The sequence below is a fragment of the Mobula birostris genome, chromosome 3, assembly GCF_030028105.1.
Source record: "Mobula birostris isolate sMobBir1 chromosome 3, sMobBir1.hap1, whole genome shotgun sequence".
NCBI lineage: Eukaryota > Metazoa > Chordata > Chondrichthyes > Myliobatiformes > Myliobatidae > Mobula > Mobula birostris.
In genome coordinates this window covers 190,483,515-190,507,722 of record NC_092372.1, presented here as the reverse complement: position 1 = coordinate 190,507,722, position 24,208 = coordinate 190,483,515, and the positions used below count along the sequence as shown (strand labels likewise).

General features: G+C 44.7%; 1 protein-coding gene across 1 annotated transcript in view; it reads right to left on the bottom strand.

Annotated features, from left to right (window-relative positions):
- The window catches only part of LOC140195724 (uncharacterized), an 88,044-nt gene extending 75,886 nt beyond the window's left edge, over positions 1-12,158 (bottom strand). The window contains exon 1 of the mRNA XM_072254432.1: positions 12,103-12,158. Coding sequence (XP_072110533.1) covers positions 12,103-12,158 — 56 coding nt within the window. The remainder of the gene's footprint in view (positions 1-12,102) is intronic.
- Between the last annotated feature and the right edge of the window lie 12,050 nt (positions 12,159-24,208).

The window sequence follows — 24,208 nt, the reverse complement described above, 5'->3', positions numbered from 1 at the left end:
GATTTGGTATATCAATAAATACACTCAAAAACTTCTATAGATGTACCATGGAGAGCATTCTGACAGGCTACATCACTGTCTGGTGTGGAGTGGGGGGGGGGGGGGGGCTACTACACACGACCGAAAGAAGCTGCAGAGGGTTGTAAATCTAGTTAGCTCCATCTTGGGCACTAGTCTACAAAGTACCTAGGACGTCTTCAGGGAGCGGTGTCTCAGAAAGGCAGCATCCATTATTAAGGACCTCCAGCACCCAGGACATGCCCTTTTCTCTCTGTTACCATCAGGTAGGAGGTACAGAAGCCTGAAAGCACACACACAGTGATTCAGGAACAGCTTCTTCCCCTCTGCCATCTGATTCCTAAATGGACATTGAACCCATGAACCCTACCTCACTTTTTTTAAAATATATTATTTCTGTTTTTGCATGATTTTAAATCTATTCAGTATATGTATTGTGACGAAAAACCAAGTTATCAGAAGATTGATGCTAATAAGAGATAGATAAGGGAGACAATGGAGAAACATTCAAAATGCTAATAAGAGAGAAGAGAGAGATTAACGAGAAAGAAACACATTTCAGATATTGACAGATCGATTGCTTTGAACCTGAACTGTTTGAAGTTTGATGGACAGGCGATACCCTAGCAGGAGGATAAAAAGAACAGGTTTGCTAAGGCACGACACACACCACGGGATCACGAGATAATGAGACCCTGGAAGAGCGGTGTGCCCCCACAAGTTGGTGGGAGTTGGAGGTCTGGTTCGAGGGAACCGACCATAGACTGACAGGGTGAAAAGGGATGATTGGCGGGAACCTGGTGTGTGTATCCGCCCTTGCCTGGGTGCTGGGTTCACCGCGGAAGAACGGTCGTATCCGGAACGGAGTGGTCACAGTCGGTGACCACAGAAGACATAAAAGGGTTCACCTGAAAGCTAACTGCAAAGAACATCAAAGGTCTGTTTGAATCAAAATTTGCGTTCTCTCTCTCTCTCCAACGGCACAACAGCGATTACTGCAAACTGTACTAAGCTGAACTGAACTCTGCGTCACTTGAGAGTGATCATTTTACCCCTAGACTGCGGTAGAGCTTGGTTGATTCCTATTACCCTAGTTCTGTGTACATGTGTGTTTTATCATTGCTAACCTGTTGCATTTATATCCTTACGATTAGAGTACTGTGTTACTTATTTCTTTAATAAAACTTTATTAGTTTCTGTTAAACCAGACTCCAACACGTGGTCCATTTCTGCTGGTTTGGCAACCCAGTTATGGGGTACATAACATAAGTGGGGATCTCGTCTAGGATTTTGAACGCTAAAGTTGGGACTGGGTAAATTGATTGGGTTGAAATTCCCGAAAGAAAGAAAGGGAAAACAGCAGAAATGGAGATTGAGGAATTTCTAAAGGCACCAACCTTGGAGGCATTAGAGGATGCCAGGAAATCAGAATTGGCAACTGTGGCCAAACGGTTGAATCTTTTTAAGGGGAAGTCCACAATGAGGAGAGCAGAGATGCACAGAGCTATCATTGAGCATTATGTATCTAAAGGTGTGTTTCTCCAAGGGGAGCTGGAGGTGGTATCTATGGGCAAACCTGGTGGAGAAGCAGTACAGCTGCAGATGGAAAAATTGAGACTCGAGCATGAGTTCCGGGTAAAACAGCTGGAACAAGAAGAGAGGGACAGGCAGTTAGAATGAGAAGAGAGAATAAGACAGCTAGAACAAGAAGATAGGCAGTTAGTACGACAAGAGGGGGAAAGGGAATTTGAGCTGGAGAAGTTAAGGATGAGGCTAGTGCAGGGGCCCATGCCGAACCAAGGTGGAGGGTTCAGGGCAACCCAGGAAGTGAGGCTGGTTCCCTCATTTGAGGAGTCCGATGTTGATCGGTACTTTCTACATTTTGAAAAAGTCGCTGCAAGTCAGGACTGGCAGAGGGATAAGTGGGCTGTTTTGTTTCAGAGCGTACTTAAAGGAAAAGCCCAGCAAGCTTACTCGGCATTGTCCGCAGCAGATGCCCAGAGGTATGATGTGGTGAAAGAGGCGATAGTCAGGATTTATGAGTTGGTCCCGGAGGCATACCGGCAGAGGTTCTGGAATGTGAGGAAGCAGTGGGGCCGCACGTATTTAGAGTTTGCCCGTGAGATGCAGATGTATTGTGAGCGTTGGTGCACCTTGAAAGGGGTCAATGGGGATTATGACAGACTTCTACAGCTAATACTGATTGAGCAGTTTAAAAGTTGTGTCCCTGAAGGTATGAGGCCCTATCTAGATGAGAAAGAGGCAGAAACCTTAGCTGCAACTGCTAAGTTAGCGGATGAATACATGTTAACGCGCAAAGCAAAGTTTACCCCGAGTAAAAACTACCACAAGGGTAGTCAAGAGGGTGGAGAGAGTTCGCTGGAAAAGCCAGAAAGTAAGCCAGGCACTAGTGAGAAGGATAAGGAAGACCGGGAGCAGTTTGGTAGGAAGTCTCCTGGGGTCGTATGCTATAATTGTGGGAAAGCCGATCACTTTGCGTCCAGGAGCGTTGCCCCAAAGAAGGAGATGGAGAAAGGAAAAATGACGGTTCCGACTGGCTGTATTAAGCTGGCAAACAAACCGCTAGGGGAGAAGAGGTCTGATAAAGTTCAGGAAGGGCACGAGAAGTTTAACTCGGCCAGATTGGTGTCGGTGAAGAAGGGGTTAAATCTGGTTCCAGTACGGATCTGGAGAGACACTGAAGCTTGTCAGTCATTGATCTTAAAGAATGTGTTAGACTTTAGTTCAGAGACCCAGACTGGGAAAGTCAGGGTCATAAAAGGCATTGGGAAAGGGACTGAAGCAATACCTTTGCACCAGATACACCTAAAAAGTGACTTGGTCTCCAGACCGGTCACGATCGGGGTGAGGCCCGAACTACCGATGGATGACATGGAGGTCTTACTCGGTAATGACCTCGCTGGCGGAGAGGTGTACCCAGCAGTAAAACTGACAAGCATTGAAGCCCCGCCCATGGACTCACAAGGTTATCCCGTTTGCACAGTGACTTGGTGCATGTCCAGAAAGGCTGCCGAAGCAAATACAGATTTAGCTGAGACGTTTTTACCAGCCTTGTACCAGGAGGGGTTAGAAAGTGAGAAGTGGTGGCGTAGTGAAATGGAAGTTGAGGTAGACTTATCATTAGCAAGGAAGGAATTTATACAGGCACAGGAGCGAGCACATGTCAGGAGACGGATATGAGAAATTTTCCACGTCACTGAATACCCCTTGGAGTACAGTTAGGTTAATCATCAAGATTAGAAAGAATATGGCACAGCTGTTAATCTGCCTAGAGTAGACTATCCTCAAGCAGAGTGACCATACAAGAAGGGTCTAGTGAGGGAGGGCACCAAGAGGCTTATGACAACTCTGGAGGAGTTACAATGGCTGAGATGGGAGAGACTGTGCATACATTAGCTGTTGCACGGGTGCTTCACCAGCCTGAAAGTGGTGAAGAGAAAGCCACTGTTGAAAAACAACTCACATAAAATCTTGGCTAGAGTTTGCCAGAAGGCATGTGGGAGACTGGGTAATACTGAGCCTCTATAAGACAATAGTCAGGCCGCACTTAGAGTATCGTCAACTGTTTTGGGGCCCATACCTCAGAAAGGATGTCTTGTCATTGGAGAGAGTCCAGAGGAGGTTTACGAGGATGATTCCAAGAATGAGAGGGTTAATATATGAGAAGCATTTGGCAGCTTTGGACCTGTACTCGCAGGAATTTAGAAGAAAGCGGGGGAATCTCATTGACACCTACGGAATGTTGGAAGGACTAGATAGGGTGGATGTGGAGAGGATGTTTCCTGAGGTGGGAGTATCCAGAAATAGAGGGCACAGCCTCAACATTGAAGGGTGACACTTTAGAACAGAGGTAAGGAGGATGTTTTTTGCCAGAGAATAGTAAATATGTGGAATGTTCTGCCACACACTATGGCTGAAGCCACGTCTGTGTGAAATTTGCTGCTGCGAAGTTAACAAATTTCACGTCACATGCCTGTGATAATAAACCTGATTCTGATATTTAAGATGGAAGCTATCATCTCCTGATTAGTCAGGGCATCAAAGGATATGGCGAGAAGTCAGGTTTATCAGGTTGAATGGAATCCAGGATCAGCCTTGACAGAATGGTGGAGCAGACTCAATGGGCTGAATGGCCTAATCTGCTCCTATGCCTTGTGGCTGATGGACTCTGAAGTCAGCTGGAAGAAGTTCTATGGGGTGAAACCAAAACTGAGCTTTTTGGCCATCACACTAAACTCTATGTTTGGTGCACATCATCAAAAACACACCATCCCTACCATGAAGCATGGTGGTAGCTGCATCCCGCTGTGAGGGTGCTTTGCTGCAGCAGGCCCTGGTAGACTCGTGTAGGTAGAGTGTAAAAGAAACGCAGCAAAATGCAGGAAAACCCTGGATCAAAACCTGATGCAGCCTGCAAGAGAACTGTGACTTTAGGGTTTTGTTTTCCAGCAGACAATGACACCAAGCATAAAGCCAAAGCTATACAGTAATGGTATAAAAACAACAAAGTTACTGTCCTGGAGTGGCCAAGTCAGAGTCCAAACCTCAATTCAATTGAGAATTTGTGGCTGGACTTGAAAAGGGCCGTTCACTCACGATCTCCATGCAATCTAACAGAGCTTGAGCAGTTTTGTGAAGAAGGAAAAATTACAGTGTTCAGCTATGTAAGGCTGATGGAGATCGATCCACACAGATTCAAGACTGTAATTGCTGCCAAAGGTGTATCTATTAAATACTGACTTCAATGGGGGTGAGTAATTATGCAATGAATTATTTTGTGTTTAATAATTGTAATAAATTTAGACCAACTTGTAGAAATCCATTTTCACTTTGACATGAAAGTCTTCTGTTGATCATTGTCAAAAAAGCCAAATTAAATCCACCGTGATTCAATCTGGTAAAACAATGAAACAGGAAAACTTTTTGGGGGGGGGGGGTTGAATACTTTTTATAAGCACTGTAATAGTGCCAGAGGAACCCATTTCACAGGGAGACCAACTAAAGTATTGGGACAAGCTCTAGGATTCACCTGGGAATGACCTGTACCCTATCAGCCATAATATTCAGGCTTAGTGGAAAGAATGAATGGAGTATTAGAAGACACACTGACCAAAGTAGCCAAGAGGTGGGACTGAAGTGGCCAGAGGCACTCCCGATTACTCTGTATACCTGGAGTAATCATGTTCACAGGATAGTTAAATTGAACCCTTCTGAAGAATTGATGGGAAAACCTCATGAGTTCCAGTCCCACCCCCCACCCCCACAAGAAGTGCTCAGGCAGCGCTGATATGGACTGATGAGAAAACCTTCGAGATAGTAAGGGCCCTTGGTGAGGCTATTACAAGGAATCAAGAAAGAGTGACCGCAGCCCTGTCCACACCTGGGAAAGGAAATACACATCCTTTTAAACCAGGTGATTGTGTATATATCAAATCACCTGAAAAGGATTAAACATGGAAGCATTGAAATCTACAGCAAATTACAGGCCTTTCGGCCCACATTGTTGTGCCAACATTGTAAGCTACTCTAGAAACTGCCTAGAATTTTCCTACCACATAGCCCTCCAAGCTCCATGTACTCAGTGGCTCTTAAAAGACACTATTGTATATGCAATTATCTCATACCCAATTGTATTCTCTCTCTCTTAGTTGGAAGGGACCCTATCAAGTGCTACTAACCACTCCTATGGGAAGGGGGGAGAAGACCATAATATAGAAGCAGAATTAGGCCATTTAGTCCATCGAGTTTGCTCCACCATTTCATCATGAGTGATCCAATTTTCCTCTCAGACCCTATCTCCTGCCTTCTCTCAGTATCCCTTCATGCCCTGTCCAATCAAGAATCTATCTAGTGGTGAGCTGTGGTGAAAGGGGATTTGTTAGTTAGGGGAACAGAACGGAAGTTCTGTGGATGAGAATGAGATTCCCAGATGGTATGTTGCCTTCCCAAGTGCCAGGGAACAGGATGTCTCGGATTGAGTCCTCAGCATTCTCAAGTGGGAGGTGAACAGCCAGCGGTCAGGATCCATGTAGGTCCCAATGACATGGGTAGGACAAGTGATGAGATTCTGCATAGGGAGTTCAGGGAGTTGGGTGCTAAGTTAACGGGCAGGACGTTCAGGGTTGTGATTTCTGGATTGCGACCCGAGGCACGTGATAGTGAGGGCAGAAAAAGGAAGGTTATACAGTTTAACACGTGGCTAATGAGTTGGTGTAGGAGGGAGGGCATAAGATTGATTTTTGGATCATTTGGCTCTCTTCCAGGGAGGGCGGGACATGTACAAAAAAGACAATTTGCACCTTAGCTGGATGGGGACTATTATTTTAGTGGGAAGGTTTGTCAGTGCCGCATGGTGGGATTTAAACTAGAGTTACAGGATGGAAACTAGAGTGTCAGAACAGTGAGTGGAGAGGTTGTGGAGGCAGATGTTGGTAAGACCTCAGATAAAGTTACAAATCAAAGATTGAACATGGTGCAACTAGTGTCCTGAGTTGTGTATATTTCAATGCAAGAAGTATTGTTGAAAAGGCGGATGAGCTCAGGGCAAGAATCAACACCTGGAATTATGATATTGTAGCCATTAGTGAGACTCAGTTGCAGAAGGGGCAGGATTGGCAGCTCAATATTCCAGGGTTCTGTTATTTTAGATGGGACAGGGTGGGAGGGATTAAAGAAGGAGGGGTGGTGTTACTACTCAGGGAAAATATCATGACAATGCTCCACCAGGACAAGCTTGAGAACTCGTCTAGTGAGGCATTATAGGGGGAACTGAGAAATAAGAAAGATATGACCATATTAATGGCTATATTACAGACCACTCAACAGTCCAAGGGATTTCAAACAACAAATTTGTCGAGAGATTGTTGCAAGAAACATAAGATTGTTATAGTAGGTGATTTTAAATTTCCATATATTGACTGGGACTCCCATACTGTCAAGGGACTTGATCTGATAGAGTTTGCCAAGTGTGTTCAAGAAAGCTTCCTGAATCAGCACATAGAAGAAGGTATACGTAACTGGACCTGAGATTAGGAAATGAGACAGAGCAGGTGACAGAAGCTTGTGTAGGGGAAAACTTTGCACCTAGTGACCACAATGCCATTAGTTTTAAAGTAAGTATGCAAAAAGACGGGTCTGGTCCACCAGTTGAGATTCTAAATTGGAGAAAGGACTATTTTGATGGTATCAAAAATGAACTGGCAAGTGTGGATTGGGACAGCTGTTTTCTTGCAAATGTGTACCTGGGAAGTGAGAGGCCTTCAAGAGTAAAATTTCGTGAGTACAAATCGTGTATGTACCTGTCAGAACAAAAGGTAAAGATAACGTGTCCGAAACATTGGTTTTCAAGAGATATTGAGGCCCTGGTTAAAACAAAAAAAGAGGTGTATAGCAAGCATAGGCAGCTAGAAAGAAATATCGAGCTTCTGGAGTACAAGAATTGCAAGGTTAGGACTTTATTCCTTGGAACGTAATGACTGAGAAACTTGATAGACATGTACAAAATTATGAAGAGCATGCATAGGATAAATGCAAGCTGGCTTTTTCCACTGAGGCTGGGTGGGACTACAACCAGAGGTCATAGGTTAAGGGTGAAAGGTGAAACGTTTCATGAGGGGAAACATAAGAAACTTCATTATTCAGAGGGTCCTGAGAGTGCAGAATAAGTTGCCAGCACAACTGGTGTGTGCAAGCTCGATTGCAACATTTAAGCAAAGTTTGGATAGGTACAAGGATAGTACAAGTGTGGTGGGCTATATTCCAGGTGCAGGTCAATGGGAGTAGGCAGTTTAAATGCTTACAGCATGGACTAGAAAGGCCAATGGGACTGTTTCTGAGATGTACTTTTCCATGACTCTGTATCCCCATCTTCCCCCAATGACATTCTGGCTTTACTGATAAAGAGAGGATGGGGGTCTATGCTTCTGAGTAAAAGGGACACACCCATTTCTACATGTGCTGGAATAGCCATAGAAACCCAGCAGCTTGAGTGTTCATGACAGTCACGTCTGTCCAGAAAAGGACAAGAGCTAATCCAACTGCCATCATGAGGGCTCCCACTGGTTTCACAGGTGTCCCCCGCTTTTCGAAACTTCGCTTTACGAAACCTCACTGTTACGAAAGACCTACATTAGTACACTGTTTTCGCTTTCAGAAGGTGTTTTCACTGTTACAAAAAAAATTCAGCACACGATAAAAAATTCAGCGCGGTAAGAAAATCAGCACGCGTTAAAAATCACAATTGACAATCAGCACTGATCTGGGCCGACAGTTACGTGTCGGGCAGTACATAATTAATTAGCATGTTTATTTTGGCTTTTTTTCTTAAAGATGTGCTGGGTGCGTCCCAGCTACCGCTGGACCCCTCCCTGCATACATTATTTCTACTTTATATCGGCTGTGTATTTTTACATGTTATTTGGTATGATTTGGCAGCTTCATAGTTTAAAGGTTACTGGAGAGTGCTTGTGCCGTGTTTTTGCCAATAGCGCTTGCATGAGATTTTCGCTACAGAGATCTGTGCCAGCAATGATTGTGGAAAGGTATTTCTACTTTATATAGGCTATCTATTTATCATATCATTCCTGCTTTTACTATATGTTACTGTTATATTAGGTTTTATGTGTTATTTGGCATGATTTGGTAGGTTATTTTTGGGTCCGCGAACACTCACAAAAATTTTCCCATATAAATAAATGGTAATTGCTCCTTCGCTTTACAACATTTCGGCTTACAAACCATTTCATAGGAACGCTGTACCTGCAGATGGCGGGGGAAACCTGTATTTTAATTTTTTTTAATGTAGTTAGGCACTGGCTTATACTGAAACATGTAAATCCACAACGGTTTTTCTCTTCCCTTGATGGCTGTATTAGTGACCGGTAATAACTGAAATGGTACTTCAAATGTGGCATTTAAGGTTTGCTACTAGTTGCAGAGCTTCCTTTACCTGTTGGTTATATTTAGTAATTCTTTTTGTCAAGGCAATAAATATTCCAACATGCTCTCATCCAGGTTGTGTACCTCCATTTCTTTAATTCCTTGTGGTGTATCAGGTGGCTGGCACAGGGGCCATCCCATTATGTTTTTAGGTGTGGTCAGGCCAATAGCTCTATTAGTCCAGATTTTATAAAGCACTAGTGAAGCCTTATGGAGTATTGTGAGCAATTTCAGGCCCCTTTATATTAGAAAGTATGTGTTGAATCTGGAGAGGGTTCAAAGGAGATTCACGAAAATAATTCTGGATTTAAACAGCTTGTCGTATGAAAAGCATTTGATGCTCTGGGCCTGCATTCCCTGGAATTCAGAAGAATAAGTTTCCTCATTGAAACCTATCAAATGGTGAAAGGCCTTGACAGAGTGGATGCAGAGAGCATGCTTCCTCTGGTGGGAGAGTCTAAGACCGAAGGACACAGCCTCAGAAAAATGGGGCATCCTTTTAGAACAGAGATGAGGGGGAATATCTTTAGCTAGAGAGTAGTGAATCTGTGGAATTCTTTGCACAGCTGTGGAGGTCAAGTCTTTATGTATATTTAAGGCAGCAGTTGATAGATTCTTGATTGGTCAGGGCATAAAGGGATACAGGGAGAAGGCAGGAGATTAGGGCTGAGAGGAAAATTGGATCGGCCATGATGAAATGATGGAGCAGACTCCATGAGCCTGAAGGCCTAATTATTATCCCATATCTTATGGTTGTCACTAGATAGTTTCCAGGAGATCCCAAATTGTGGGATTATTTCCTTTATCAAATATTTTACTACTGTAACTGCATCATCCTTTCTACTTGGAAATACTGCAACCCATTGTGGGAACACATCAATAATGACTAATACATACTTATATCTGTCACATTGAAGCAATTTAATAAAATCCATCTGCAAATGTACAAAACGCTATCTCACGATAGGGTACGAGACCCTGTTAGCTGTACCAGTTTTCCTGGACTCTGTAAGGCACATCATGCATTGTGTACAGATTTGTTCTGCAACTTGAGATATTCCAGGAGCATACCAAGTTTGGTTTATTTGATCAATTATTCCACTCTTGCCCACTTGTGTGGACTTGTGAACGCATTGGGCAATCCACAGTACAATATACCTGTGTCACAGTGGGGTGCTGGGAACAGACCCAAATGCAAGACACAGACACTGAAGTACAAGGAATAGGACTTGACTAGAGTAGGGACATGACAGTATTCAGACCAGGAGCAGGGACAAGAACGCAGACTAGGGCTAGGGAAAGCAGGACCAGGACTAGAAACCACGGACTAGGAGACAAGGCTTGGACTCAGAGCCTGAGACTGGACAAGGACCCAGAACCTGGGTCTTGCCTCGGGCTTGGACCCCAGAACCAGGCAAGGACATGACATGGCTTCTGGACAGGACATGGCTGGGGTCTAGAGGCCTGAGCTTGGAGACAGGCTGGGGTCTTTGCTCTTGAGGCTTGATACCAGGATCTTGGGTCTTGAGCTCAGCTGGGGGATCCTCGAGGCTTGGGCTCTGGGAGCTCAGCTGGGGGATCCTCGAGGCTTGGGCTCTGGGAGCTCGGCTGGGGGATCCTCGAGGCTTGGGCTCTGGGAGCTCGGCTGGGGGATCCTCGAGGCTTGGGCTCTGGGAGCTCGGCTGGGGGATCTTCATCTTAAAATGCAGAGGGTGATAACTCGGAGGCTGGAGCTGAGAGACCGACTGGGAACTGAACATTAACATAGAGCCGGAACTTACCCATTGAAAAGCTGAGACTCATTGTTAACACAACTCCAACATGAGACAGGACAGTACATAGACATAGAGCTGGGACTTATACTTAGACAAGCCGGGACTCAATCTCTCCACACCAAGATGGGACAGGTCCACTTGTTGGGTAATGGCAGGATGGCCGGACTTACCCAACAGAGGCAAAAACAAGACCAGACATGTCCCCACAAGGCAACAGCAAAACAGCCTGACTTACCCCACGGAGGCGAGGACAAGACATGACCCCCCCACAGGGCAACAGCAGAACCACCTGACTTACCCCATGGAGGCAAGGACAAAACAAGACAAGACAAGACATGACCCCCCGCAGGGCAATGGCAGAACAGCCTGACTTACCCCACAGAAGCAAAGACAAGACAAGACAGATCCCCCGCAGGGCAATGGCAAAACAGCCTGACTTACCCCACAGAGGCAAGGACAAGAAGAGACAAACACTAAAGAACAACAGACAGTTCCATCTCTGCTTCGGGTTGCTCCAAGTCACAGTTACAGCCAGCAACCTCCGCTTGCTACAGAAACAGCCAGATCCCTACCTAGCTCAGAGTAGCTGACGGCCACTCAGCAGGCCCAGGAAACAGCCAAATCCATACCGCAAAGACTACTCCAACAAGTGCAACAAGGCTCCATGAAGTGGTGGTCCTCCAACCAGGCCTAGAGATCAAGAAGGGCTTTATTAGCCTTCCATCAGCAGGTTGCTCTAAGGGTGACTGACAAGACAAACCAGCAGCCCACACTCAACCCCAAAGCTACTTATATTCCAAGCCCTAAGATGGGAATCAGGTGCCTATGATTAACTTAATCAAGGGACAGCTGGAAGACCCGGAGTCCTTAGTCCACGGACCAGACTGTGAACTGGAATACAGACTTCAGGGACCGGACCATGACAACCTGGGTCCACAATGCATCCATTGGGGTGAGGCAACATACTATCAGGTTGCTTGCAACCCAGCTTTTCCCACTTTGCCTTTTCGGCTGATGGAAGAGCGGACTGGTACACTCCTACGTCCTCCAAAGTGGGAGGTGTCTTGGGGCCAGCTGCGTGGGATACTTGCTTCCAGCACAACAATGGTGGGCCTTATTGCTGCTTCTTTTGCAGTACATTCTGCCATGTTATTACCCTTAGAGACCTCATCCATATCCTGCGTACATAAAGCCAAGCCGCCAACAAAGAAAATTAAATCGGCATTAGCAATAGGAGTGTCAGAAAGGTCATCACTTCTTGTGTACCAGTTTTACTGCAGTGTGGCAGCTGTTGCATAGTGCAGTGAGACAGAAATGACTCTAGTAAATGTGGGGCATGGATCCCAGGTACCTCCGTTTCATTGACCGCTGCTCCCGCCGGATTCTCCGCGCCACGCTCGCTGCCATGTGAAGATACCTACGGGCCCTGTCCCTCTCTCTGCCACCACTCCGGGCCGCGCTCTCCACCGTCTGCCATGGAATTCTCCAACTTCCGGTAATTCCCTCCCCCTCCCTTCCTCTATCCCTATGTCAATCTGCCCCCTCCCCCAGCTGCCTATCATCTCCCTCATGGTTCCACCTCCTTCTACTACCCATTGTGTTTTCCCCTATTCCTTCTTCTCCTTTCCTGCCTATCACCTCCCTGCTTCCCCTCCCCCAACCTTTTATCTTTCCCCTTACTGGTTTTTCACCTGGAACCCACCAGCCTTCTCCTTCCCACCTTCCCCCCCACCTTCTTTATAGGGCCTCTGCCCCTTCCCTCTACAGTCCTGACGAAGGGTTCCGGCCCAAAACGTTGACTGATCGTTTCCAGGGATGCTGCCCAACCTGCTGAGTTCCTCCGGCGTTTTGTGAGTGTTTCTACAAAATCCAGTCACTCCCAGTAAATGCTTTATTTCTCTATGAGTTGTTGGCTGTGGGACTTTAACTATTGCTTCAATCCAAGTCTTAATCAATTGCCTTGTATCCTGGGGTAGGATACGTCCCAGACAGATAACTTCTGGTTGTACAAACTGTAGTTTCTGCTTTGATACTTTATCACCTTTCTTAGGTAGTTTATGTAAAAAGTACAGAGGGTCCTGCCGACAAGCTTCACTGCATGGGGAGGTCAACAAAAGATCATCTATGTACTGTATTAGAGTAGAGTTTCGGGGAATTTCCTTAACTTCTATTTTTCATTTACCTGACAAAACACTGATTGCACCAAAACTATTTCCCAAGAAATCTCAGACTCATAATCATATGTCAAAAGTCCTGAGCAATAACTTTCCTGTTCCATAAAAGAAAGCAGTGTTGCTAGAAAAGCAACTCTCAGAATTACTCTCAAACATATTCCAATTTCTCCAAAACTGTTAATTTTAGATTTCTAATTTAACTGACCACCAATAAGCAATTTCCCCAAATGCCCATTTCCCTCTGAAAGGTGGGCATCTCTTATCCACAATATAGATCCACAGATTTCCAGCTTTCTTAACCTGGATTTCACATGACTAGTGTGGAATTTGGGTTTCTCTAAAATTAATTACATGGAAAACAAATAAGGAAAGAAAAACCAAAAAACTACAGACAAGACAGAACAAAAATCCACGCTTATACTTTTCCTCCTTCAGAACCTTCTCAAGTATCTGCAAAACTTAAAATAGACAGTTAATTCCCACCATGAAAAGCTTTCACACATTTTACAAAGAACCAAGGAGGAAGGAAAAACAGCTCCATGGGGTCCCGACACGGTAACACATTTTAAAATATAAAATTGAGCAAACACTGAAGAGCCTTTTCCCTCCCTCTCTCCACTTCTCTCCCCTTCTCTCCCCCCTCCCCCTCTCTCAAGTGAACCCGCACATGGCCACACTTCAAACAAATACAAGATGCTAACCAGTCACATTCTACTGCAGCTTTTGTATCTGCTTTAAGCACTTTGTATGATCTCCTGTGTTACATTTTTTCATGTACTGATTTCTGTATCACATTCATAGCAATGCACTGTTTCTTCAATCCCTTTAATTTATTGACAGTTGAATCCTTAACCAGTGCAACTGGTTCCTTCTCCACTACAGCGTCCTGTAGGGTTCAAATATTAGGCAATGTTACTCGACCATTACTGTAATTTTTATGTACTTCTGTTTATTTAGGGGCATTCAATTACTACTACTTCTCTTTGACTAACAATAAGTAAGTTCATCCCAGATGCTGGATCAACCTATCCATGTGTTCCTGACATTATCCTTTAAATTTTCCTGACTCAAGTAGTACATCCCTGAATTGGTAAGAAATGAATAGAAAACCAGGCACTTCAAGTGTGCTGGCAGTGATAACTCTCCAGAGACCCACTATCTCTGGACCAACAGAAGTGCCCTACAGACACAGAGATTTGAAATGGGACTACAAGAAAGATGAGGCCAGCAGCAGAAAGTCCTTTTTAACTGGTATTATATTTTCTATTCTTTGACTATTCATGGAAGATCAGGGAAACTTAGTAGGTATGAACACAGGTATTTAGTTGTGTACTTTCACGTGTTCTTCCTTTGAGACTATAGAGGTACTTGTCGGTAAGGGTTACCCATAGCCCTCTATTTTTCTAAGCTCCATATACCTATCCAGGAGTCTCTTAAAAGATCCTATCATATCCACCTCCACCACCATCGCCAGCGGCCCATTCCACGCACTCACCACTCTCTGCGTAAAAAAAACTTACCCCTGACATCCCCACTGTACCGACTTCCAAGCTCCTTAAAACTGTGCCCTCTCATGCTAGCCATTTCAGCCCTGGGAAAAAGCCTCTGACTATCCACAAAATCAATGCCTCTCATCACCTTATGCACCTCTATCAGGTCACCTCTCTTCCTCTGTCGCTCCAAGGAGAAAAGGCTGAATTCACTCAACCTATATGCACCTCTATCAGGTCACCTCTCCTCCTCTGTCGCTCCAAGGAGAAAAGGTCAAGTTCACTCAACCTATTCTCATAAGGCATGCTCCTCAATCCAGGCGACATCCTTGTAAATCTCCTCTGCACCCTTTCTATGGTTTCCACATCCTTCCTATAGTGAGGCGACCAGAAATTAGCACAGTACTCCAAATGGGGTCTGAACAGGGCCCTATATAGCTGTAACATTACCTCTCAGCTCCTATATTCAATTCCACGATTAATGAAGGCCAATACACCGTATGCCTTTTAACCACAGAATCAACCTGCGCAGCAGCTGCTTTGAGCGTCCTATAGACTCGGAGCCCAAGATCCCTCTGATCCTCCACACTGCCATGAGTCTCACCATTAATACTATATTCTGCCATCATATTCGACCTACCAAAATGAACCACTTCACAGTTATCTGGGTTGAACTCCAGCTGCCACTTCTCAGCCCAGTTTTGTATCCTATCAATTTCCCGCTGAAACCTCTGACAGCCTTCCACACTATCCACAACACCCCCATCCTTTGTGTTATCAGCAAATTTACGAACCCATCCCTCCACTTCCTCATCCAAGTCATTTATAAAAATCATGAAGAGAAGGGGTCCCAGAACAGATCCCTGAGGTACACCACTGATAACCAGCCTCCATGTAGAATATGACCTGTCTATAACCACTCTTCGCCTTCTGTGGGCAAGCCAGTTCTGGATCCACAAATAATATCCCCTTGGATCCCATGTCTTCTTATCTTCTCAATAAGCCTTGCATGGAGTACCTTATCAAACGCCTTGCTGAAATCCATATACGCTACATCTACTGCTCTATCTTCATCAATGTGTTTAGTCACATCTTCAAAGAATACAATCAGGCTCGTAAGGCATGACCTGCCTTTGACAAAGCCTTGCTGACTATTCCTAATCATATTATGCTTCTCCAATGTTCATAAATCCTGAATCTCAGGATCTTCTTCATCAACTTACCAATCACTGAAGTTAGACTCGCTAGTCTATAATTTCCTGGGCTATCTCTACTCCCTTTCTTGAATAAGGGAACAACATCCGCAACCCTCCAATCCTCTGGAACCTCTCCCATCCTCATTGATGATGCAAAGATCATTGTCAGAAGCTCAGCAATCTCCTCACTCGACTCCCACAGTAGCCTAGGGTACATCTCGTCCAGTCCCGGTGACTTATCCAACTTGATGCTTTCCAAAAGCTCCAGCACATCCTCTTTCTTAATATCTACATGTTCAAGCTTTTCATTTCACTGTAAGTCATCCCTACAATCACCAAGATCCTTTTCCGTAGTGAATACTGAAGCAAAGTACTCATTATGTACCTCTGCTAACTCCTCCAGTTCCAGACGCACTTTTCCACTGTCATATTTGATTGGTCCTATTCTCTTGCAGCTTATCCTCTTGCTCTTCACATACTTGTTGAATGCCTTGGGGTTTTCCTTAATCCTCTCTGCCAAGGCCTTCTCATGGCCCCTCTTGGCTCTCCTAATTTCATTCTTAAGCTTCTTCCTGCTAGCCTTATAATCTTCTTGACTCTATCATTACCTAATTATTTTGACCCTTCCATAAGCTTTTCTTTTCTTCTTGACTCGATTTTCAACAGTCTTTATACACCATGGTTCCTGTACCTACCATCCTTTCCCTGTCTTATTGGAACGTACCTATGCAGAACCCCATGCAAATAACCCTTGAACATTTGCCACATTTCTTCCATACATTTCCCTGAGAATATCTGTTCCCAATTTATGCTTCCATGTTCCTGCCTGATAGCCTCATATTTCCCCCTACTCCAATTAAATGCTTTCCTAACTTGTTTGTTCCTATCCCTCTTCAATGCTGTGGTAAAGGAGATAGAATTGTGATCACTATCTCCAAAATGCTCTCCCACTGAGACACCTGACACCTGACCAGGTTCATTTCCCAATACCAGATTAAGTACAGCCTCTCCTCTTGTAGGCTTATCTACATATTGTGTTAAGAAACCTTCCTGAACACACCTAACAAACTCCACCCCATCTAAACACCTTGCTCTAGGGAAATGTCATTGGATATTTGGGAAATTAAGATCTCCCAGCATGACAACCCTGTTATCATTACATCTTTCCATAATCTGTCTCCCTATCTGCTCCTTGATGTCCCTGTTACTATTGGGTGGTCTATAATAAACACCCAGTAGAGTTATTGACTCCTTCCTGTTTCTAACTTCCACCCACAGAGACTCAGTAGACAATCCCTCCATGACTTCCTCCTTTTCTGCAGCCATGACACTATCTCTGATCAACAATGCCACATCCCCACCTGTTTTGCCTCCCTCCCTGTCCTTTTAGAACATCTAAAGCCTGGCACTTGAAGTAACCATTCCCGCCCAGTCTCTGTAATAGCCACAACTTCATAGCTCCAAGTACTGATCCATGCTATAAGCTTATCCGCTTTGTTCATAGTTCTTGATTGGTCAGGGCATGAAAGAATATGGGGAGAAGGCAGGAGATTGGGGCTGAGGGAAAACGGATCAGCCATGATGAAATGTTGGAGCAGACCAAATGGGCATTCTCTTTGAGCCAAATGGCTTAATTCTGTTCCTATGCCTTATGGTCTTATGATTTAGCAGATAAAGCCACCTGATACGGTCACGATGAGGAGCACTCATCCAAGAACACCCTCATCCACGTTCAATCAAAAACAGCCTGTGCTACTGACAGCACAAATTACCTCCCTAGTTACTATCAGAGAGGGAGGTGCCGGGGCAAGAAATCAAAACAAGAATACAACATAGACTGCATCATTCGGGGTACATCGGCTTAGTAATATTGCAAAGGCTATCAGAACATACTGTATATTCCCAGGGATGATCCTATGGAACTGTTCCAACAATTAGTTCACAGAAAGCAATACACGGTCTAGATGAAGCCAAACTAAGAGGATTGATTATAAGGTGCTTGCATCCAAACATACACTCTGCCAGAAACACAGCACAACACTGGGGGAACAAATGAGGAGTTAAAGGATGCAATACTAACTGTTATGGGTAATAACAGAGGGCACCCAATAGATGAGTTACGTAAACGTTACCAGAGGAAAGGAGAACTCCCCACTGCATTTGCGTCCTGTCTGTGGATGGTGTTCCAAGGGGGGTGTATGGATCAACATTATATCGTGATCCTTTAGAGCTCGAACCCACAAATAGATGGTTAAGAACATTAGTATCTCATAACACCAAATGTAGAGAAAGAAAAATGTTGGAACTGTTTGATCTCAGTGACCCAACACACACAGAGGCATGGGTAATTGGAACAATGGTTAGAGCATGGGAGGAGGAAGTGTGAGAATTAAATTTTAACTTTCGGAATATTCCAGAGGCAGCTACACGGGGAAATAGATGGGATATTGTGTGGGGAAATGCAGGCCGGGGCAAAAGCCGGCAGAGAGATTTTAGAAGGGAAGCAACACAGAACTGGAGTGCACATTCACCCAGTCACGGAAACTGTTGTCGGGGACAGTACAGTGCTCAAATCTGCAGCTTCAGCTGTGGTAATGTGGGTCATTATCCCTGGAATTGTACAGCAAACAGTTCACGTAATTTAAATCCTTGCAAAAGACAGAAATTGGAATTACAGAAGGGTCAGAATATGTTGGAATTTTGGATAATGTGGGGATTTCATGCTTTAAACTTGTTGAATGTTGTTTACTTGTGCATGATGAATAACCTCCAACATTTCTTTGTTTTAAAGGCCTAGAATTGCACATTTCATCAATGTCATCGAGTTGTAACTGAATATTTTGATAAGGGTTTAATCCTGAGGAACAAGTGATTTTCTGATCACAAACGAGAAAATCTGCAGATACTGGAAATCCAAGAAACACACACAAAATACTGGAGGAACTCAGCAGGCCAGGCAGCATCTCGGAAATGAGTACATTCAATGTTTTGGGCCAAAACTCTTCGGCAAGACTGGAAAAAAAATGCTGAGGAGTAGATTTGAAAGGTGGGCGGAGGAGAGAGAGAAACATAAGGTGATAGGTGAAACCTGGATGCGGAGGGATGAAGTAAAGAGCTGGGAAGTAAATTGGTAAAAGGGTCAGAAGGCCATGGAAGAAAGAAAAGGGGGGAGGAGCACCAGAGGGAGGCGATGGGCAGGCAAGGAGATAAGGTGAGAGAGGGAAACAGGGATGAGAAATGGTGAAGGAGATGGGAGGGTGGGGGACATTCAACCTCCTATTCCATCCTCACTCCTTCCGCATCCCCCATATGATTCTCCAAAACTTTCACCATCTCCAACGGGATCTCACCACCAAGCACATCTTTCCATTCCACCCACTTTCACCTTTCTGCAGGGATCACTCCCAATGCAATTCCTTTGTCAAATCATCCCTTCCCACTGATCTCCCTCCTGGCACTTATCCTTGCAAGCAGAACAAGTTCTACACCTCCTCCCTCACTACTATTCAGGGCTCTAAACAGTCCTTCCAGGTGAGGCGACACTTCACCTGCTGAGTTCCTCCAGCATTTTGAGTGTGTTGAAGTGATTTTCTGAAACAGTTTAAAGTGTAAATGGTTTGTATGTTTCAAGTGTGTAAAGTCTGGCCACATTTGAGAAGGAGAATACCTGTCTGTCTGTGTGGGAGAGAGAGTTGGGAGGGAGGAGAGAGAGAGCTGTTTTAAGAAACTGTGCCTTTAAGATGTTGCATCAGTTTGTTAATATTTCAGGGTCCCCACCCAGCAGTTTTTTTGCCTTTCTTCCTTGGTTCTTTGAAAAATGTGTGAAAGCTATTCATGGAGACAATCAACTGTTCATTTTAAGTTATGCAGTTCATAGTTCAACATTCAGTAGTTCCATTAATATCTGAGGATGTATACAATATACAACTTGAAATCCATACTCTCTGCAGACATCCTCAAGACAGCAGAAAACCCAAAGGCTGAATGACAGAAAAAAGAACCCCGAAACACCCTTCCCCCTCCTATGCACAAGCAGCAGCCAGCAGCATCAACCCTCCCCTCTTCGCCTCCCCCGTATTATTCAAACATAAAGCAACAGCATTCCCAGCAACCACCATGCAAACAATAGCAAAGCCCCAAAGAGAGATCATGGACCAGAATCCGTCAAAAGCTCCAACATTTCAATATCTCTTTGGCTCTCTCTCTCTCTCTCTCTCTCTCTCATGAACAAGGGAGAGACAGATATCACTCCTTCCAGAGTGACAGGGAGAGAACAGTCACTATTTCAATGTTACAGTCAGTCTGAACCGTTGCTTTTTAATTTTGCATTTCCCAACATGAGAATTGGCAAATCAGTTATCATGTGCAGAGCTCTCCAACAGCCACTCTCACTGTCTTTGATGTTCCAGCAGCTGCTATGCTACGCTGCACAACAGTGGTGAGAGTTCATGTCCACAGGACCACGCAGAAAATTGGGAGCCAGGACTGGATGAGCTAGAAAAACAGATAATAAATATGGACTTCAAATAATTTACAACTGAACCTGGGAATAAGAATAAAACTTCGACTTGTGTGTTGCAGATTTAATTCGATACGACGAGAATTTAGTAAAATTGACTAGCCCACAAATTCAAGTAGCAGGAGCCACAGCAGAGTTTAAATGTAGTGAGATTGAGCATAACTCAAAGGGGGCAGAATTAATATTTGAATATACTGTATGGCCAGGTGTGGAGTCTGTCACTATCATACCAGGGTACCAGCAAGTGCAGGTAATTAGTAATCAAACTGAGGTAATGGTCCTTGAATGGTGCTTGTCTACAACAAGGCGAACCATGGGGAGAAGTGAGGTGGAAAATCTAGTCTGATGGAAGAAGGCAGCATACATGAGGTTTAGGAAGCAAGGATCAGATGGGTCTATTGAGGAATATAGGGAAGCAAGAAAGGAGCTTAAGAAGGGGCTGAGAAGAGCAAGAAGAGGGCATGAGAAGGCCTTGGCAAGTAGGGTAAAGGAAAACCCCAAGGCATTCTTCAATTATGTGAAGAAAAACAGGATGACAGGAGTGAAGGTAGGACCGATTAGAGATAAAGGTGGGAAGATGTGCCTGGAGGCTGTGGAAGTGAGCGAGGTCCTCAATGAATACTTCTCTTCGGTATTCACCAATGAGAGGGAACTTGATGATGGTGAGGATAATATGAGTGAGGTTGATGCTCTGAAGCATGTTGATATTAAGGAAGACGAGGTGTTGGAGTTGTTAAAATACATTAGGACGGATAAGTCCCCGGGGCCTGACAGAATATTCCCCAGGCTGCTCCATGAGGCGAGGGAAGAGATTGCCGAGCCTCTGGCTAGGATCTTTATATCCTCGTTGTCCACGGGAATGGTACCGGAGGATTGGAGGGAGGCAAATGTTGTCCCCTTGTTCAAAAAAGGTAGTAGGGATAGTCCGGGTAATTATAGACCAGTGAGCCTTACGTCTGTGGTGGGAAAGCTATTGGAAAAGATTCTTAAAGATAGGATCTATGGGCATTTAGAGAATCATGGTCTGATCAGGGACAGTCAGCATGGCTTTGTGAAGGGCAAATCGTGTCTAACAAGCCTGATAGAGTTCTTTGAAGAGGTGAGCAGGCATATAGATGAGAGTAGTGCAGTGGATGTGATCTATATGGATTTTAGTAAGGCATTTGACAAGGTTCCACATGGTAGGCTTATTCAGAAAGTCAGAAGGCATGAGATCCAGGGAAGTTTGGCCAGGTGGATTCAGAATTGGCTTGCCTGCAGAAGGCAGAGGGTCATGGTGGAGGGAGTACATTCAGATTGGAGGATTGTGACTAGTGGTGTCCCACAAGGATCTGTTCTGGGACCTCTATTTTTCATGATTTTTATTAACGACCTGGATGTGGGGGTAGAAGGGTGGGTTGGCAAGTTTGCATACGACACAAAGGTTGGTGGTGTTGTAGATAGTGTAGGGGATTGTCAAAGATTGCAGAGAGACATTGATAGGATGCAGAAGTGGGCTGAGAAATGGCAGATGGAGTTCAACCCGGAGAAGTGTGAGGTGGTACACTTTGGAAGGACAAACTCCAAGGCAGAGTACAAAGTAAATGGCAGGATACTTGGAAGTGTGGAGGAGCAGAGGGATCTGGGGGTACATGTCCACAGATCCCTGAAAGTTGCCTCACAGGTGGATAGGGTAATTGAGAAAGCTTATGGGGTGTTACATAAGTCGAGGGATAGAGTTTAAGAGTCGCGATGTAATGATGCAGCTCTATAAAAGCCTGGTTAGGCCACACTTGGAGTACTGTGCCCAGTTCTGGTCGCCTCACTATAGGAAGGATGTGGAAGCATTGGAAAGGGTACAGAGGAGATTTACCAGGATGTGTTTGGTTTAGAGAGTATGCATTATGATCAGAGATTAAGAGAGCTAGGGCTTTACTCTTTGGAGAGAAGGAGGATGAGAGGAGACATGATACAGGTGTACAAGATAATAAGAGGAATAGATAGAGTGGAAAGCCAGCACCTCTTCCACAGGGCACCACTGCTCAGTACAAGAGGACATGGCTTTAAGGTAAGGGGTGGGAAGTTTAAGGGGGATATTAGAGGAAGGTTTTTTACTTAGAGAGTGGTTGGTGCATGGAATGCACTTCCTGAGTCAGTGGTGGAGGCAGATACACTCGTGAAGTTTAAGATTCTACTAGACAGGTATATGGAGGAATTTAAGGTGAAGGCTTATATGGGAGGCAGGGTTTGAGGGTCGGCACAACATTGAGGACCGAAGGGCCTGTACTATGCTGTACTATTCTATGATCTATGTTCTAAGACAGCTATTTGCTTATTTTCTCCCACATCATGAAGACTCTGGAGAGACTTGTTCTGGAGCTGGTCTGGCCTATGGTCAGGCCACACTTAGATCCCCTCCAGTTCGCCTACCAGCCCCGACTAGGAGTTGAGGATGCCATCGTCTACCTGCTGATCCATGTCTACACCCACCTGGACAAGCCAGCGAGCACTGTGAGGGTCATGTTTTTTGACTTCTCCAGTACGTCCAACACCATCCGCCCTGCTCTGCTGGGGGAGAAGCTGACAGCGATGCAGGTGGATGCTTTTCTGGAGTCATGGATTCTTGATTACCTGACTGGCAGACCACAGTACATGTGCTTGCTACACTGTATATCCGACAGAGTGATCAGCAGCGATGGGGCTCCACAGGGGACTGTCTTGTCTCCCTTTCTCTTCACCCTTTACACCTTGGACTTCAACTACTGCACAGAGTCTTGTCATCTTCAGAAGTTTTCTGATGACTCTGCCATAGTTGGATGCATCAGCAAGGGAGATGAGGCTGAGTACAGGGCTACGGTAGGAAACTTTGTCGCATGGTGTGAGCAGAATTATCCGCAGCTTAATGTGAAAAAGACTAAGGAGCTGGTGGTAGACCTGAGGAGCGCTGAGGTACCGTTGACCCCATTTCCAACCAGGGAGTCAGTGCGGACATGGTGGAGGATTACAAATACCTGGGGATACGAATTGACCATAAATTGGACTGGTCAAAGAACACTGAGGCTGTCTACAAGACGGGTCAGAGCCGTCTCTATTTCCTGAGGAGACTGAGGTCCCTTAACATCTGCCAGACGACGCTGAGGATATTCTATGAGTCTGTGGTGGCCAGTGCTATCATGTTTGCTGTTGTGTGCTGGGGCAGCAGGCTGAGGGTAGCAGACACCAACAGAATCAACAAACTCATTCGTAAGGCCAGCATGTTATGCATCAAGGATTGCAATGGTCAATACTTTAGATAGCAGAATGAGGAAACTAGATATAGACCCTTCAACAGAAAATGTGGAATTTAATGGAGTAAATTATCGGGATCAGATACAGACTAATCAAATTGTTCGGAGTGCATGACAGGTAACTCTCAATTCATTTAAATTTCTGAAGCCCCTTCAAGATACAAAATAAATCTTATTATTGACCTCATGTCTAAGGAAATGTGTAAACCTGAGATCTGTGCTACATATACTAGAGGCTTGCTTGCTGTGATTGGTCAGAATTTATTGCAACTTGATGCACATCCAGTACAAAATTTGGTATCAGATGAAGAACTAAGACAGTGGGATGGGGAAAAGTATCCTTGTGTCATACTAGAACTCTGACACTAGCTGACAGGGTACTGGATACAGTGATTACGGTAAAGGAAAGTTTTATGTTAGTGTGGTATTTCATATTCCCCATTCTGGAAATATAACATACACTTTGAAAATTGTTCATAATGATAGCAAATTTTGTGATATTCTTAAGTAACCCACCAACACATGCTATTGTTCGGAATGGTACTGGGAATGGGATAGGTTTATCAAGATGTCATCAAAAAGGAGAACACAGGGCTTGCCCAGAAGAGATGACAAGACAGAAACTTCTAGATTGTGGTTTCAGTACTTATTGGAATTGTTTGTGGTCTATTCTGCCTGTAAATGAGTCGTATATGCAATATGCATTGATGGGACTGACATGCATCAGCAACAATGAGTTACACCAAAGAGTTTTGGAGTTGGGGATCAAATGTTCAGATACATCCGTATCTGAGGATAGTATCAGATGCTGC